Here is a 14,867-nt window from a genome sequence, read left to right on the forward strand (position 1 = left end):
ACATATTTAGTGTTATACACAAATATTTGGAGATACTTAACAGTACTTTACAGTTTCTCAGTTTATTTACAATCAACGTATGGTATATCAAGTAATTCCCTAGACTCTAGATGGGGAAATCTGTCAAAGGTTCCCCAGTGGTATGTTCTTTCACACTGATTATAATTTTTAAAGTTCACACAGTTTTGTGATCACTTGGCACCTGAGACAGAACTGACCTTCATTGCAGACGAGCTATTACACTTGATTTTATGTTTCTTTTACATTAGAAGACCACTGCAGCCCTTTCTAAAGTCATATCCTTAAAGCATGGTTTATCATGATTATTAATGGAATTTAAAAGGAAAAAAAAAAAAGATTAGATATACTATAAGACTAAAACCTCGTGTGAAACAGCTCTGGAACTGAAGATAGAGGTGTGAAGCTGGTCCATATACCGATCTCCCTGATGTAATGACACGTCCTGGTCTGGAAGATCTAAAAGTCTATACAGTTTCCGAAACGATATGGTTATAAAAGGAGTGAGACACAAATGTAATTCAAAGCCCTGTGAAAAAGTTAAATGGCTTTTACATATAACCGATGCACTGGTGAATCTTAGAACACGCAAAGTAAACAAAGGTCAAAGTCACTTATGTCCTCTGTAAGGCTGCTGTGGCCTTGCAGCCTGCTGTACACATCCTAAGTAATAAATACTTTAACAGGCTTTGATGGATTTCATCTTGGAGGTAGGAAGCAGGATTTTCAGGGGAGTGCAAACGTTACTCCTAGGACAAAATTACAGCACTACTGAAGATGATTTTTTTTTGGTCCATAAACCTATTTCTTAGTGTAATCTGAAACACGTGGTATTACTTTGTGTGCACATGAAAAAGCAACCTGGTGACCATTCTACCACTTGTGAGCATGTGTAACATGGGCAAACCAAATTACTAGTTGAGAAAACGTCATCCTCCCTTCTTGGTGTCATCTCTGCTTTTATACTGCTGCTGCACTCCTGCCTGGATTCAGACCCGCAGTGAGCTCTCCCCAAGCTGGGTGTGATACGCAAGTGTTTCAGAGGGACAAGCAGAGTCCCAGCTCGAGAGAGGGAGTTGCTGGGAATTACAAGGCTCTCCCAAAAATATATGAATGAGGAGATGAAATACCAAAATTAAAGTGATAAAGCCAGTAAGATCCTTTAGCTCCTTCCCTGCTTCTAGCAGCCTGCATATAAATTTATGTATGCAGATAAACTAACACTGTTATCAAACTCCTGAGCTCTAATTGTATGTTTTCAATGGTATTCCAAAGAAACATGAGAACCAATAATACTCAATAAACTACGGTCAAATAGATAACCATAAGAGTATTTTGCTGTATGTTTTCTCTATTTTTAGAAAACATTTAAATGTCTGCATTATACTGTACATTTCCTTCTGCCAAGATTCTGCTTGTGAAGCAAATTTAATGCAGTTATTTAATACAGGCCAAACCTTTATCTAAACGTTACAATCTTCAGAGTGGAGGAGGAGCCAAATATTTAATTTAGACTTAGAAACTTCCCCATACAGTTTTTCAACCATTGAAGAAAAAGCAGACAAAATCATGTCAACTCATATTTAAAGGGATGACAGTCACTAATATATTTGCTAGAAGAGACAGCAGTGTACATGCTAATAATTTAAGCCATTAATTTAGCTTGTGCTAGAAGATGACAGCCTTCTCTTCATGCTGTGCTAAATGAATAATGAATGATACACTCCCAAGGCAACTTTAATTTTTAAAGCCAATACTAATACTTACTCACCCATGCCTGATACTTAGAGGTAAACGTGATGATATGGAATGATACCTTTATCAAAGTATTCACAAAATAAAGCCAATGAACCGTCCAGCCCCTGCGTACTACAGGGGCAGTGCTTATAGCAGAATTCTGTTCACTTTTATCTGTCTTGCGATAAAACTGCCATAGGTTTGCAACTGTGGTATCACTTAGCCCTCATGGTCCCCCACCTTCTGTAGGCTTCCAAAGCTACCAAGTAGAAGCTCATTCCTTCCAGTAATTCACAGATTCTTAAATCTATCTCCTGAAATCAGGCAAAACAAGCAAGGGACCGTGCCCTTGCAAATAAACGCTGGTGAAAGCTAGTAACCTCCTCTGAGATGGCTCTGCTTACTCCTCCTTGGGGCTTCAAGCACTGTATTTACAGGCACTAAGCTGAAGCATTCCAAACCAGCAAAGGCTGCAGGACTGCTCCCATCCAACCATCAGCTCCCAACATGAGCTTGAGAGTGCACCAAAAGAAACTGACGGTTGTTTTGTCTTTTAAAGAAAAATAAATTAAAACAAATTAGGCCTCAATTCTTGGGACCCAATTATAAAGAAAAATTTTTGTTTGCAAAATGCACTGTTTCACATAGAAGTTCTGCAAAATAACAGTGAAGACAATGAAAAGTCATAGCAGGGAAAATGCCTCGGGCATACCTGGTTGTATTCTAGCATCCCCGTGCAACAGAAAAACATCCAGGTCATAAAAACAATTTGATAGGCAGGGCCTGACACATTCAGACAACCTTGGAACTGTGCAGGATTAACCCTCAGTAGCAGTGTGACAAGTGACAGAAGTGTGAAGATGACAGAATTCAGATCTCCCTCAAGCAGTTATCATGGGGGTGGCCGGGGTGATGTGGAAAGGGAAAGCACAGTTAGGAATTTTAGACATAGGCTTGCTATACTCCACACTACACAAATAAGCCATCAGCTTATCTTGCCAAATTTAACAATTTGCCATGAAGCTCACCTAGCAGATGGTGGTTCAGATGAGCCTGCTTTGCTACACAACAGCAGTTCTCTGCAGCAGAGAGCTCAGCCACCATAGCAAACAAATGTCTCAAACTCAGCCCTAGTAGCAACCCATTACACAAGCCTGACCACTCTCAAATTAGTGATGGCTTTTGCCTCCCTAGCAGTCCAACAAACAGTCATGAGAAATCATCTCATGCCTAAATGTCATCTCCATTATCCAGAAATTTCCCAATTTTCTAACAGAGTATTATGGTCTCTGAAAGTAAATGAAATCAAATGCTTACTGGAGTCCAAAACCAAAACTGTTCCCCTTAAATTCTGGATCCAAGTGGACACTCTCGCTCCAACATGGAGATGACATTTGGTAGACATGCAAGTAGAACTGCTGTTCAGATAAGGGAAAGTTTTGTCTTTGAAAGTAGATCCCATAATTATGTTGTTGTTCTGACATTTGACCTAAAAGGGGCAGCAGATTGTCCCATTTAAGAAATTCATGCCAACACTTGCTTATATTGCTGGCACACCTTCAACTAAAATGCTGAGAATTAAAACCTTCCACCCCAATGACTCCAGGCTGTTGGTGTTTTCATCCTTGTCTATATACTGCTTTAAAGACAAACAGTATTATGCTTAAACCAACCAGTGAAAGACAAGATTTCTTTTTGTGCTGATATATCAAAGTAATACAAGAAAATTGTACAGATAATGTAACTGAACCAACCATGGAATTTTTATCAAATTCATCAATTATGAAAATAATACCGATTGTGCTTCTAGAATTCTTCTGTTTTCAGATCCTAAGCTGACACTGAAGAACTATTCATACTGTATTTTATTTTACCAAATTAAAAAGAGCTTATGAGTAGTAGTCATGTGCCATTCTCACAAAGAAACTTTTTAGACTTCAACCTGGGGAAAGTGACATGAGAAGATACAGGTTTCCATGTCTATTAAATCTGAGGCTAACAGATGACCAGATTAGCAAAAAAAGTGATTGTGGTAAATTTTATACATGCATCTACACTGGAAATGGATTACACAGAAGCCAAATACATTTTCTTTTCTATTTTAAGGAGATTACATATACTATGATCTACATAATATTGCCAGCAAGCACAAGCTGACATTTTTAGATGGGTATCCAACATAACTGTTATTTGTCCTTCCTAATTCTGTTTCTTTTGCATTAAGTCAGAAAAAAAAAATCCCACCACAGGTACATTACATGCTTGATATGCAAGACTAGCAATCTCAGTCAAGAAGGATTAGAGAAATTCATGGGTAAAGTCCAGTCCATCAGGAGTTACTAGAAAGTTCCCAATAATGGGATTCCTGCTCAGAAAATCTCTCGGGTATTGGTTGGTAAATATTCTCAGTTTATAGTGGGAGGAAGAACATTCTATACACACCTTTTCCTGACATTATATTTACCTTCTTTTCATGATGTTTCAGTATATGCTTAGGGACAGCACTAAATTTTGCAGGGAAGGACAGGTATTATTTCCTAACAAGCCATCTTTAAATTGGAAGCAAGTGAACAGAATCAAGAAACCAATTATTAAAAGAAAGAAATGGAAATTTGTATTGCAGCATTTGCTTTTCCAGCTCCCTCAGTAAGGGCAGAAAAAGATGATTCAGCCATTAAAAGCCCCCAAATCCTTGGTTCTGGAAACTAGAATGGTTGAAGACATACAGAAACAGATGGAAAGTTGGTTGTGAAATCTGTATCAACTACAGCACCTCCCAGAGGCAGGAGGTATTGGGAGGCATGCCGGGGCTCCTTCTGTGTGTGCTAGTCTGTTGACTGTCCCTTCAAACAGCAACCACATGCAGCACCGACTTAATCGGTCAAATGACTAAAACCCCGGTCCTCTCAGACTTGTATCCCGCCCTGTGAGCCATAACAAAAGAGCAACATTTCACAGAAGGTGACAGTCAGATCTCAGTGATAGCAGCGTTTCTGAAGATGAGCAGCCATAGTTTTGCAGTGTGAGAATTGATGATAAAAGCAAGCATAAAGTAACACTGCATGAATCACTCAGAAGTGCTCTGAGAAGATGATTTGACCTTTGGAACTGTCAGAAATGGCAAAAGAAACATCAGGAAGGTAGAAGTAAGTAGCTTTGGCTGTTAAAATAATACAAAGCTGCATTGTATTTATCCAGAAAGAGCAGTTCTTCTTTGTCAAAGGAGAGTATTTAGAAAGAAAGTTGATTTAGCAGAATGGGTACTGGTTGTTACGGAGTAGAACAAGAAAAAGACTGCCAGTCTACACTTTATTCTTCTCCAATGTCTATGGCCCAACCAGCTGGGGGATAATAGGACAATAATATCAGATTTGATAAAGCAAAACTGTCTTGTAACTGTGGACTACACCAAAATCATCAAGAAAACCAGCTAACAATTAACCTGGGCCTGGAAGAGAATCTGCGTTTATTATCGCCTTTATAACCATTTTACAAAGGGAGATACCTAGAGGCTGGTCTATGGTTACTGAAAGAAACTGTCATTCATGGTTTGCCTGTCTGTGTTTCCTTAAAAAGTCAGCTGAACTCTGCAAGGTGTGCAGAACAAGCTCATACAGCATTATACCGCAACACTTACAACAGCCCGATGGCATCACAGCTGAGATGGGATATTCAGATACTTTTCCATTTGTTTGCTAACTGCTCTGCCAGACTGCAAGTGTTTGACAAGAACTGTCAAACACAGAGTTTCTCAGAGGAGACTGGAAGATCCCGAAGTCTGGCATGGATGGCTCCAAGGCATTCGTTTGTAATTTCACATCATCCCCAGCATACCGGCTCACCTCTGATGCCTGTACTAATGGACAAACTAACTGTCATAAAATCACCAATGTATAGCAACATGCTTTTCATATGTAGCACCAACAGATACCACTAGTCAAAAATTTTCAGCCATCTCTATATAGTTAGGGTTCTCACCAGAAATAATAACTCCCAAATCTTTTGCCTCCTTAAACTTATTCTTCCTGACAGAAGCCAAAGGCTTCTCTCCTAACCGGTTAGCCTCCAATGGAGAAACCATTTAGGAACCTGGTTCTTACTCAAGGAGTAAATCAGCACAGAAGCATATAGAAGATAGTTGGGACATTTCTTGTAAAAACTTCCATTTGGTTTGGCCCTCCTCAACCTCATTCTTTACAGAATGGGCTTCTTCAACAGCTCCCAAGGAATGCTTGTGCCTTCAGACTGACTGCAGGAAATGCACAGTCCTGCAAAATAAAGATTCACCTCATTGAAGAGGGAAAGAAATTTAAGAAAGATTTGAAGCTCCTAGATTCTTGAGCAGCAATCCTCTTTCTGATCGGTGGGCAGTTACCAATGAAGTGACAAGAGTATGCAAACCTACCAGCTTCTGTGTGTCATACAAAAAAAATTCCTTGTAAATAGTACAGTAAACCAGAATATGTACATATAAACATGAATCTAGATCAAACAGATTGTATATTCTCACTCTGGACTGCAGCACCCATTCAGATAAATATACAGAACTGAATCTTCTTTCACTTCTATATTCGTAAGTACAAAATACAGTTTAAATGAAGGTTAGGGACGATAAAAGTGATTACCTCAGTCGGTTGGTATAGGTATCTACACAGGTCTTCATTTTAGCCAACAAAGTCCCAACAGAAGCTTGTGACTCCAACTGTTCTTCCTCCTCTTCACTACTTTCTCCCGACAGAGGAAGCAGTAATGGCACCATCGATGTGCAGGATGCAATAGCACGGAGTAATTCTAGCAGAGCTCGGTAAAGGGGAACGTGTCGGGCCATATCCAAAACTAAGAGAGAAAAACAGTTTACAAAAATTACTAAAATTGAAGACCCTTCCACTCTTAGTACAGATGTTTTAAATAAAAAAGCTAAGTTTTAATAATCAAAATATTAATGACATTTAATGATAAAGTACAGTATTTTGTAATAGCCATTTATAATTTGTGTTTTAATGGACTTGTCCAGAAAAAAATTGGATAAGATACCTGGAAAACAAAGGTTAGCAAAAGACACAAGAGGACAAAAGTGCTAACAAGGTATGGAACAGGATTACCACGTGCTATATTCATTTCTAGTAGCTTAATATACAATCCTGGCTCAGGTTGTATGCCAACAGCAATCGCAAACAGATATCTATGGAGGAAAAATTGTAACCTATGGTGTAGCAGGGTAGCATCTGCTGATTCTAATAGCATAAAGACTTTCATATCACCCACTTTATAGTTATCGTCTCCTTCGGGAAAATCTGTCTGCGTTATTGCAGGAATATTTATGGTCATGAAATAAATGAAGTTATCTACTAAGAAGTCCAGCTTTGCTTCTTTTCATGGAGAAAGTATAATTTTAAAAACCCTTATGCGTTCTTTAGAGCATGCACAGGCTCTGAAGAAGATTCAAATTTTATCTGCATCTATATGAACCACAAAACAGTAAAGATGAATAAGAATATGTATTAGGTAGGCAAACCTCACTGTCTTAGTGCTGCTCAGCGTAATGTATACGTATTACAGAAGTAACTGTGGATAGAATATAGCTATCAGCTCCTCTGACAATGAAAGACAGAGACACACAATTCTAATGGATTCTCTAGCACCACATTGTTTATTTTTCTTTTCCACTTGCTTGGACAAATATGTAATGGATGTCACTTCAACTGACTTTGTATCATTAATAGAAATCCTGAAAACGTAGCAATACGCAGATACTTTAACACAGCTGCTTCCTCTGTCCCTAGGACATGCTATTTTTAATCTAACTGCAGAAAAAAATTGCTCTAGTTCAAAGTATTTACAAATGACTGAGTTTATGATAAAATAAATTTATGCTTTTTCCAGCAAAAAACCCCCAACAAACAAAAAGCCCCTGACAACTCGCATTAGGACAGAACAAAGCATAGAACTCCTCTTTAATGTTTCATTTAGCACATCTCACCCTCCAAGCTAAAGCAGATCACAAACTTTCATCTCCTGTCACCAGTTCCTTAGCTCTAAATACAGCACGATGGGACAGTATAAAGAGCCAAGCAAAATTCAACCAGCCGGTTTATCCAGCTTTAAAGCTGGATTTATCTCTACTAAGAGTTCTTTGATCAACAGCTTGCTATTCGTATTTTGAAACTATTACAGTGGCACAAACTCTTAACTGGGTGAAGTTCTGTTGTGTTGAAGAGGAAGAAAATTTACTGAAACGAAGCATTAATCTGTCAGGCCTGGTATCATGGCTCTAAAAATATCCCGTGTCAAAATATTCCATATATTCGAAGCAAACTCCATTGAATTTAAACATTGGCATTAAGAAAACCAGTTTCAATTATCTGTCAATTCTTACATTTTATATATTTTATATATATTTTTTTATATATATCCATTCCTTATGCTTAGTCTCTAGTGAACGACTGCCCACAGAAAAATCCTCACAATGTGTAAAATGGCCTTAAAATAAACACAAATAGATCTGATTATGTGTGAATTTAAAAAAAAAAAAAAAAAAAAAAAAGAAAAAAGAGAAAAGAAAAAAAGAAAAAAGGGGTGTGGGGGGGAGAGCAAGGCAAAAGAAAGGGAGAAAGGGAGACCATAACACCCCATAGTGTAGCCCTCACCAGAAACCACCTCCCACCTGAGGTGCTAAAGATCAAGCAGCTCCTAAATTTAATCAATAGCTGTTTATTATGAAGATAGTGAGTGAAGGAGAGCTACGACCTCTTAGATAACCACAGCATTTCACTTCTGGAAAGCTTTTATTTATTTATTTTAACCATGAAATTTTCATGAGGCCAGAATATATAATTTCAAATCCTTCAATGCTTGCTTGCCCTCTCCTTTGCTAAATGGATAGTTAAATTCAAAATTACTGTCATGAGGGAAACTGAACTGACATAACTTTAAAATGGGAATGTTTTCCAGAAGATAGGAGTTTTTCAGCAGGTTCAACTCCCTTACTCTGCTTTGCAATTGTTCCCATGTGAAACAAATGAAATGCATTCACTTGGTTTCAATTTAAACAATCTTTCAGGGAACAATGACCAATTTCTTTTACCTTAACGCTAGACTCTTCTAAACTCAATTTCTTGATACCATTATGTGTCTTACACTATTTTTGTCCAAAGCCTTTATTATACTTATTAAGGGTTATGAACCATGCAAGTGTGTTTGTCTGTCCAAAATGCCAGAATTCCGCCCCCATCCCCAACCTAAATCCTAAAAATGTTTTTCAAGACTGGATATCTGGATAAGTATCAGAAAAACTTGCTGTAAAGAACTCAAAATTGGCAAATTACAGTTTATTACCTTTATTTGGCAGTTCATCTACTCCTTGTGCCTACTTTGCTTTCAATTGAAAGAGAATGCCAAACTGACTACAGTGTATGTTTTCTGAAGATACAGCTCTGCTTTCTGAAATAGGTTAAGAAGACTTGAGCATTTTTATAACCTCTACATTTACATGTAATTAGATGTTCCAAATTGGATAATGCTCAATTTTTAAGACACTATGTTTAAGCCACTAGGTCTACAAGACACTCCTTTGTAAAATATTCCCCCCTCCGCCCCCCAGCCCAGATCTACTGTTTGCTAACCTGTCCATCTCCTCCTGGTGTGGCCCGCTGCATCTACTGATGTCCTAACAACACCTTTCTGGACTGACAGAGGCTTAGCAAGCCCAGCAGCATTCAAATTAGAACCTCAATGTTCAGGCTGTACCACTCAGACTCCATCATCATCTTTACTGCTTTTAGTGTTTGTAGCATATTTAGTTAGTTGGGACTTATGATAGATGTCTTCCATTTAGATACCATTATGTATATATTTGGGGAGAGTATTTCAGAAATATAAATGATACAGCTTTGTAAAAAAAAATTTAGATCCTGTAACATAGTCCTTTAAAGGAATTGAATTAAAATAGTAAAAACACGAATAAAAATATAAAATACAAATCTGAAAATTAACAAATCCTATTTCCATCAAATAGAAGCAATGGAACCTTTGGACTGTCAACCTCACATACAGGTATCTTACCAAGACACCAGCAATTTGGGTTTTAAGCAAATATAAACTTCAACGAAGAACAAGTAAAAGTAATCCACTGTTTTCTTCAAAGTATGCTGTTCCTTGGGAACATATCTAACTTTTTTCTGCATGACTGAATTGGGCAATGCAGGTGTAGCATAACATTTTACTGAAACTAAATAAGGTAGCTTCTTGTGTAGGAAAGAAAATGCAACACATCACAAAATAGGAACAAATACTTCTGCTTATAGCAGAGCTGTAAGTTGAATAGCATTAGCACATCTTAAATATGTCGGAATTTTTTTATATGGGTACTTCAGTTGTATAAGAAGGCACTAACAACATTTGATTTATATTGGCATGCACATAAGCACACCAAACTGCAAATACATAGCATTCCTAAGAAAATGAAAACGGGAGATTAAAATTCTTGGCTTTGTAAAAATGACAGATGGATACATTATCCAGGATTCTGTTATCCCAAAGTCAAAAACATTATTAAATAATGACAAATACATTTTCCCAACAGCTCAGTTTGGTGCTCGCAGACTGCCGCACTGAGTGCACCTGGACCGTCCTGGCTGTTAAGCACACACAAACCGTGGGGTCTTTCACATCTGTCCATTTTTGTGCTGTCATTGCTCCCCGATTCTGCGGGGCAGTGAATTGCTGAGGAAGGTCCAACCCCCAGTACCAGGGACCAGTTCAGAAGCTCCCCTTTGTTGACTCTCAAACAGAACTGCTGCCCAAGAAAGCCTATCTGAACTTCTGCTAGGTTTCCTGAACATTTCTTCAAATGACTACTGTATGCCACATACTTACATCTGAAGAGAGGTAAAGATTAAAGTATTTTATTACTAGACTCAGAGCAGGGATTTGTACTCAGTTTTTATCCTGCTTCCTTGTCTGCCTTAAACAGGGCCAGCAGGACAGGACTGCCTGGCGACAACAGTGTTGTCTCAGAGAAGGTTCCAAAACCAGTGCCTGGAATGTGGCTTTTGCACTGTCTGACCCAGTCTGCTTCCCCTGCGAGTTTCCTATGTGCTTCTCAACTTGCATTCAGTAAATACACATCAAGGTCTCACCTTTTGGCTATACCAGTAGTTAACCAGCTCAAATAGTGGAGCATGAAGCAGAGCACAAGCTAAAAACTGCTGCTGAATCTGGAGCATGAGCAGCCAGCTGCAGGAGACCTGTAAAACGGCCCCTCACCAGTGGCTGGGAGGCAGCTGTGACAGCCCAGTGTGAGGGAGCGGGGCCGGGAGGTGACAGAGAGCAGCAGGGCAACACCACCACGGCGTGGACGGCAAGACGATGACAGCAATGCTCTTGAAGGTTGGAATCCCAATGCTACCACACACAGCTGATTTAAAGGACAGTAACAGCAGCGTCTTTATTACCACCTTTGTTTTATCAATTGCAGGAATTGTGAGTTCTAGCAAGATGAGTGGACATGTCTAAAAAACAGGCCAATGTTTTATTTTCCTTGATAATTAGCAAGGAAGTTCACTGTAGCCTTTCTGGACAATAGGCAGCATGCATATATACTCACAATTCACATCAAAAAAGTGTCTCAGGTCTAAATTTATTCTGTTGCATTTATGAAAAGCAGAAATCTCAGCAAGGTCACTGCCATTTAGTAAGATAGGTAGGGACGGCAAACATCTGGAAAACATCTCATGATTTAGTGGGATAAGGACTTATCCCTCCCTCCCATTCCTTTCGGCAATAAAGGTCAAGTTTCAGTGGAATCACTACAATTCACTTAGCCTCTTGCCACAATATTTGCTATTTAGAAAGACACTGAAGGCTAAATAGGTAAAAAATAGACATTTCATAAAACCAGATCTCCCTTGTATGCTAATAACAAGCAGTCTGATTTGGGGTGGTGGTGGAGGGAAGAGGAGTCTGACTGAAGTTATTTTAAGAAGTCTTGACTTTCAGAAACTGCTGAGCACCCTGTCTTTTGAAAGTGCAGTCTTTCACAAATGTCTAAAGGTCATGAGATATTAAGGCACTGATCACATTTTTTAAGACTTCTAGACACAGCCTACTTATTCCTGGGAAACAATTGATTAACATTCAGAGCTTGTGCGTGTGATTTCAAAACATTTCAATTGCTTTCTACACATCTATTTTTTCATCACCAATATAGATCTATTTCTTCCAAAGACCTAAGACTACCCATATGCAATTACAACCTTAATATAATGAAAAAGCATATGAGGGCAGGTAGTTTCATAGGATCAAGGTATCACCTTAAACTGCATATATATATATCTGTAACAAGATAATGGCCCAACTGAGTCTAATACTCCTTTGCTTTCTTTTAATATTATACAATATTCAAACAAAGAATAGCCAGGCCTAATGGCCCATCAAATAGATAGTACTGAACAGCAATAAATTTTTTTTGCAATTCATTTAACATCCTCAGTACAACTTAACTGGCTATGAATAAGATTGTAAAACTTATTTCCATTGCAAAGGATATTTAAAACATATCACAAAGAATATGCACATTTATTTTAAAATAAAGGAAACTATTAATATAGCATATCCATTATATCTAAAAATCTTCACATTTTACAGCAGATTAAAGAAACAAATAGAGAAGAATAATTTGTAAGAAAATGATGAGAAGTTCTGCTTTACTTGCATCTAATGTGAAGGCCTTCCTACTGTGATTCTCACTGTGACCAAACTAGGAATTCCTGCCCCAAAGGAGTCTACAAACTTGATGTAAAATAAAACAAAACAGACACTTGAGGGAAAAAACCAAACACCTATACCAGTTTTAAATATATCACATTGCCAGATGCATACCCTCCTTGCTTCTGTGCTATGAGAAAAGCTGTATATATATGCTCTCAATCTCTCTCCTCTACATCATTTCTCATTTACTAGACTCACATCATTTAAGGACTTCCTGAATTTCAGTTATTTTAGAGGCCCACAAAAGTATGACTATTTTTTCTTACGTGCAATTTCTTTTTACTTCTGACCAATATACATGACTGACTTTCTGCCTTTGTTGAGGGAAGGGGTGTGCTGGCAGCCACAGCAGAAGGCACCACTGGAAACTCCTTCCAAATTACAGCCCTTTTATTTGTTTTCACAAAGAGATCTGCCACTGCAAACGTGAGAGGGATGGTCATGAATGGACAATTAAAAGGAAATAACTGAAAAGAAAAAGGCATTCTGGAGAGACTGCATATCTAAAACCAGCAAATGTAAATTTAAACAAAAAAAATCTTGCAAATGGCTACAAGTGTGGCTTACATTTAACAGATCAGAAGAGGGAAAAAACCAGGTTAAAACTTGAAATGAACAAATTGACCTCTATAATCAAAGATGAAGTTGAATTCTGATTTTATAATTACGCTCTCATCTTCCATTCCAAGAGGCCTCCTTCTTGCATGGGGTAGAGTTTCCAATGACCCAAGAGACGCCTTCAAGTCTCATTTCTTATTTTGTTTTGGATCTATTTTTCTCCTATTTCAATGAGACTTTATGTCTTCCTGGAAAGATGAATGATTATATTTTGTTAAATATTCATCCAGAAGCAGCCATCTAATCCTGCCTCCGTTTTAAGTAATGTGAAAGAAAACCACTGACAGTTATGTAGAGCAGCTATATTATAAAACTGTTCTATTCACATCATGCACAAATGCTCAAAATTTACTACAGCGTATCCAAACCTCCCCTGCAAAAAAACCAAGAAAGTACCTTTGTATTCCAAGACACCTATTTTTTCTTTTGTAGTTATACAGTTTAAAGGACATTGGTCTCACCAATTTAAGACACTAAAAGTAAAATAAGACATTCTCATTACCACGCTACTTACTAAAAAGTTTAATGTTAAGATCACGACTGCAGCACCACACACGCTTGCCACTACATTTTTCTTCTTTATTTTATTTTACCTTTTTTTACCTCCAAATAATTTAAATATAGATCTTAAAGTTCTGTCAATTTTACACCATTTCTAAAACATGCTTAGTAATTACTGAGGACGTATTTTTGATGCCTCAGTATGTTATTCACACACCTAAAACTCATAGCCATGATTAAAGACTTCAGGATCTCATTATCATATTAAAGACTCTCAGTAGCTACAAACACTGCTGTTCAAAAAAGCTACACAAAGGAAACACTCATTTTGCATTTTTAATTAAAACCTTCAGACACAGTTTTGTGGCCACAGATACTGTCAAGCATGAGTGAGGCACACTGTCCTTCCAATAAGGCCACACGTTCTTTTGCTAAATATTTTAAAACCGGAGCTGTTCCTCAGCCCTCCTTTACTGCATCTTTGCAAACATATGATCTATGAATGCAGTCCATGCTGCAGGCAATAGTGTCAGTTCCAAATACATCATGCTCTGCTGCCTCTTGATTTTCTGTTTCAGAATCAACCCAGGGCAAGCCTCTTTTATAATAGGCCTAATTAACACCCTGTGTTCTGCTCTGTTTTGATACAAAAAAAGATTGCCTACAGAGTATTTCAAAATCAGATCTCTTTAAGAAAACATTAGCCTTTGGGTAAAAATAAAACAAAAGCTTTCTAAATATTGTAATCTTGTAACAATTTAATTAGCTCGACTTTTTCTTCACTTTTCTTTATAGGAATAACACAAGCATTTTCACAGTACCATTTTGAGTATCAGAAAAAATGGCATCAGAAAAGACTAGTCCCCTTGCATAATAAAGCAGGAGAGGGAGGGTTTAAGCCCCCTTACAGGTCGTGAGTTACAAATCCTGTGTCAGAGCAGTAAAACAATGCAAGAAGGGTGGGCCTCTGAATTCAACGTGTACAGTGTCAGGCTCCAAGTTGATTATTATTATTGTTCAGATACAGCCTTAAAATTTTGCTCTTCTGATGTCAGCACTGAGCCCATTAGCAGTAAAAAAAAAAAAAAAAAAAAAAATCAGATCTAATGTTAGAAAAGGTGAAGAGAAACTAGAAATTACTTAATGAGACTGCACTCAATCATTAGTACCACTTCAACACCATGTGTGTTTTTCCCCTTTCTCAAAGAGACAGGACAGAACTGGAA

General features: G+C 37.9%; 1 protein-coding gene across 1 annotated transcript in view; it reads right to left on the reverse strand.

The window, feature by feature from the left end:
• BIRC6 (baculoviral IAP repeat containing 6) overlaps nucleotides 1-14,867 on the reverse strand; it is a 192,058-nt gene that overhangs the window by 19,632 nt on the left and 157,559 nt on the right. Inside the window, 1 exon segment of the mRNA XM_050894500.1 lies at nucleotides 6,381-6,591. Coding sequence (XP_050750457.1) covers nucleotides 6,381-6,591 — 211 coding nt within the window.

The sequence above is a fragment of the Gymnogyps californianus genome, chromosome 3 (genome assembly GCF_018139145.2).
Source record: "Gymnogyps californianus isolate 813 chromosome 3, ASM1813914v2, whole genome shotgun sequence".
Classification (NCBI taxonomy): Eukaryota; Metazoa; Chordata; class Aves; order Accipitriformes; family Cathartidae; genus Gymnogyps; species Gymnogyps californianus.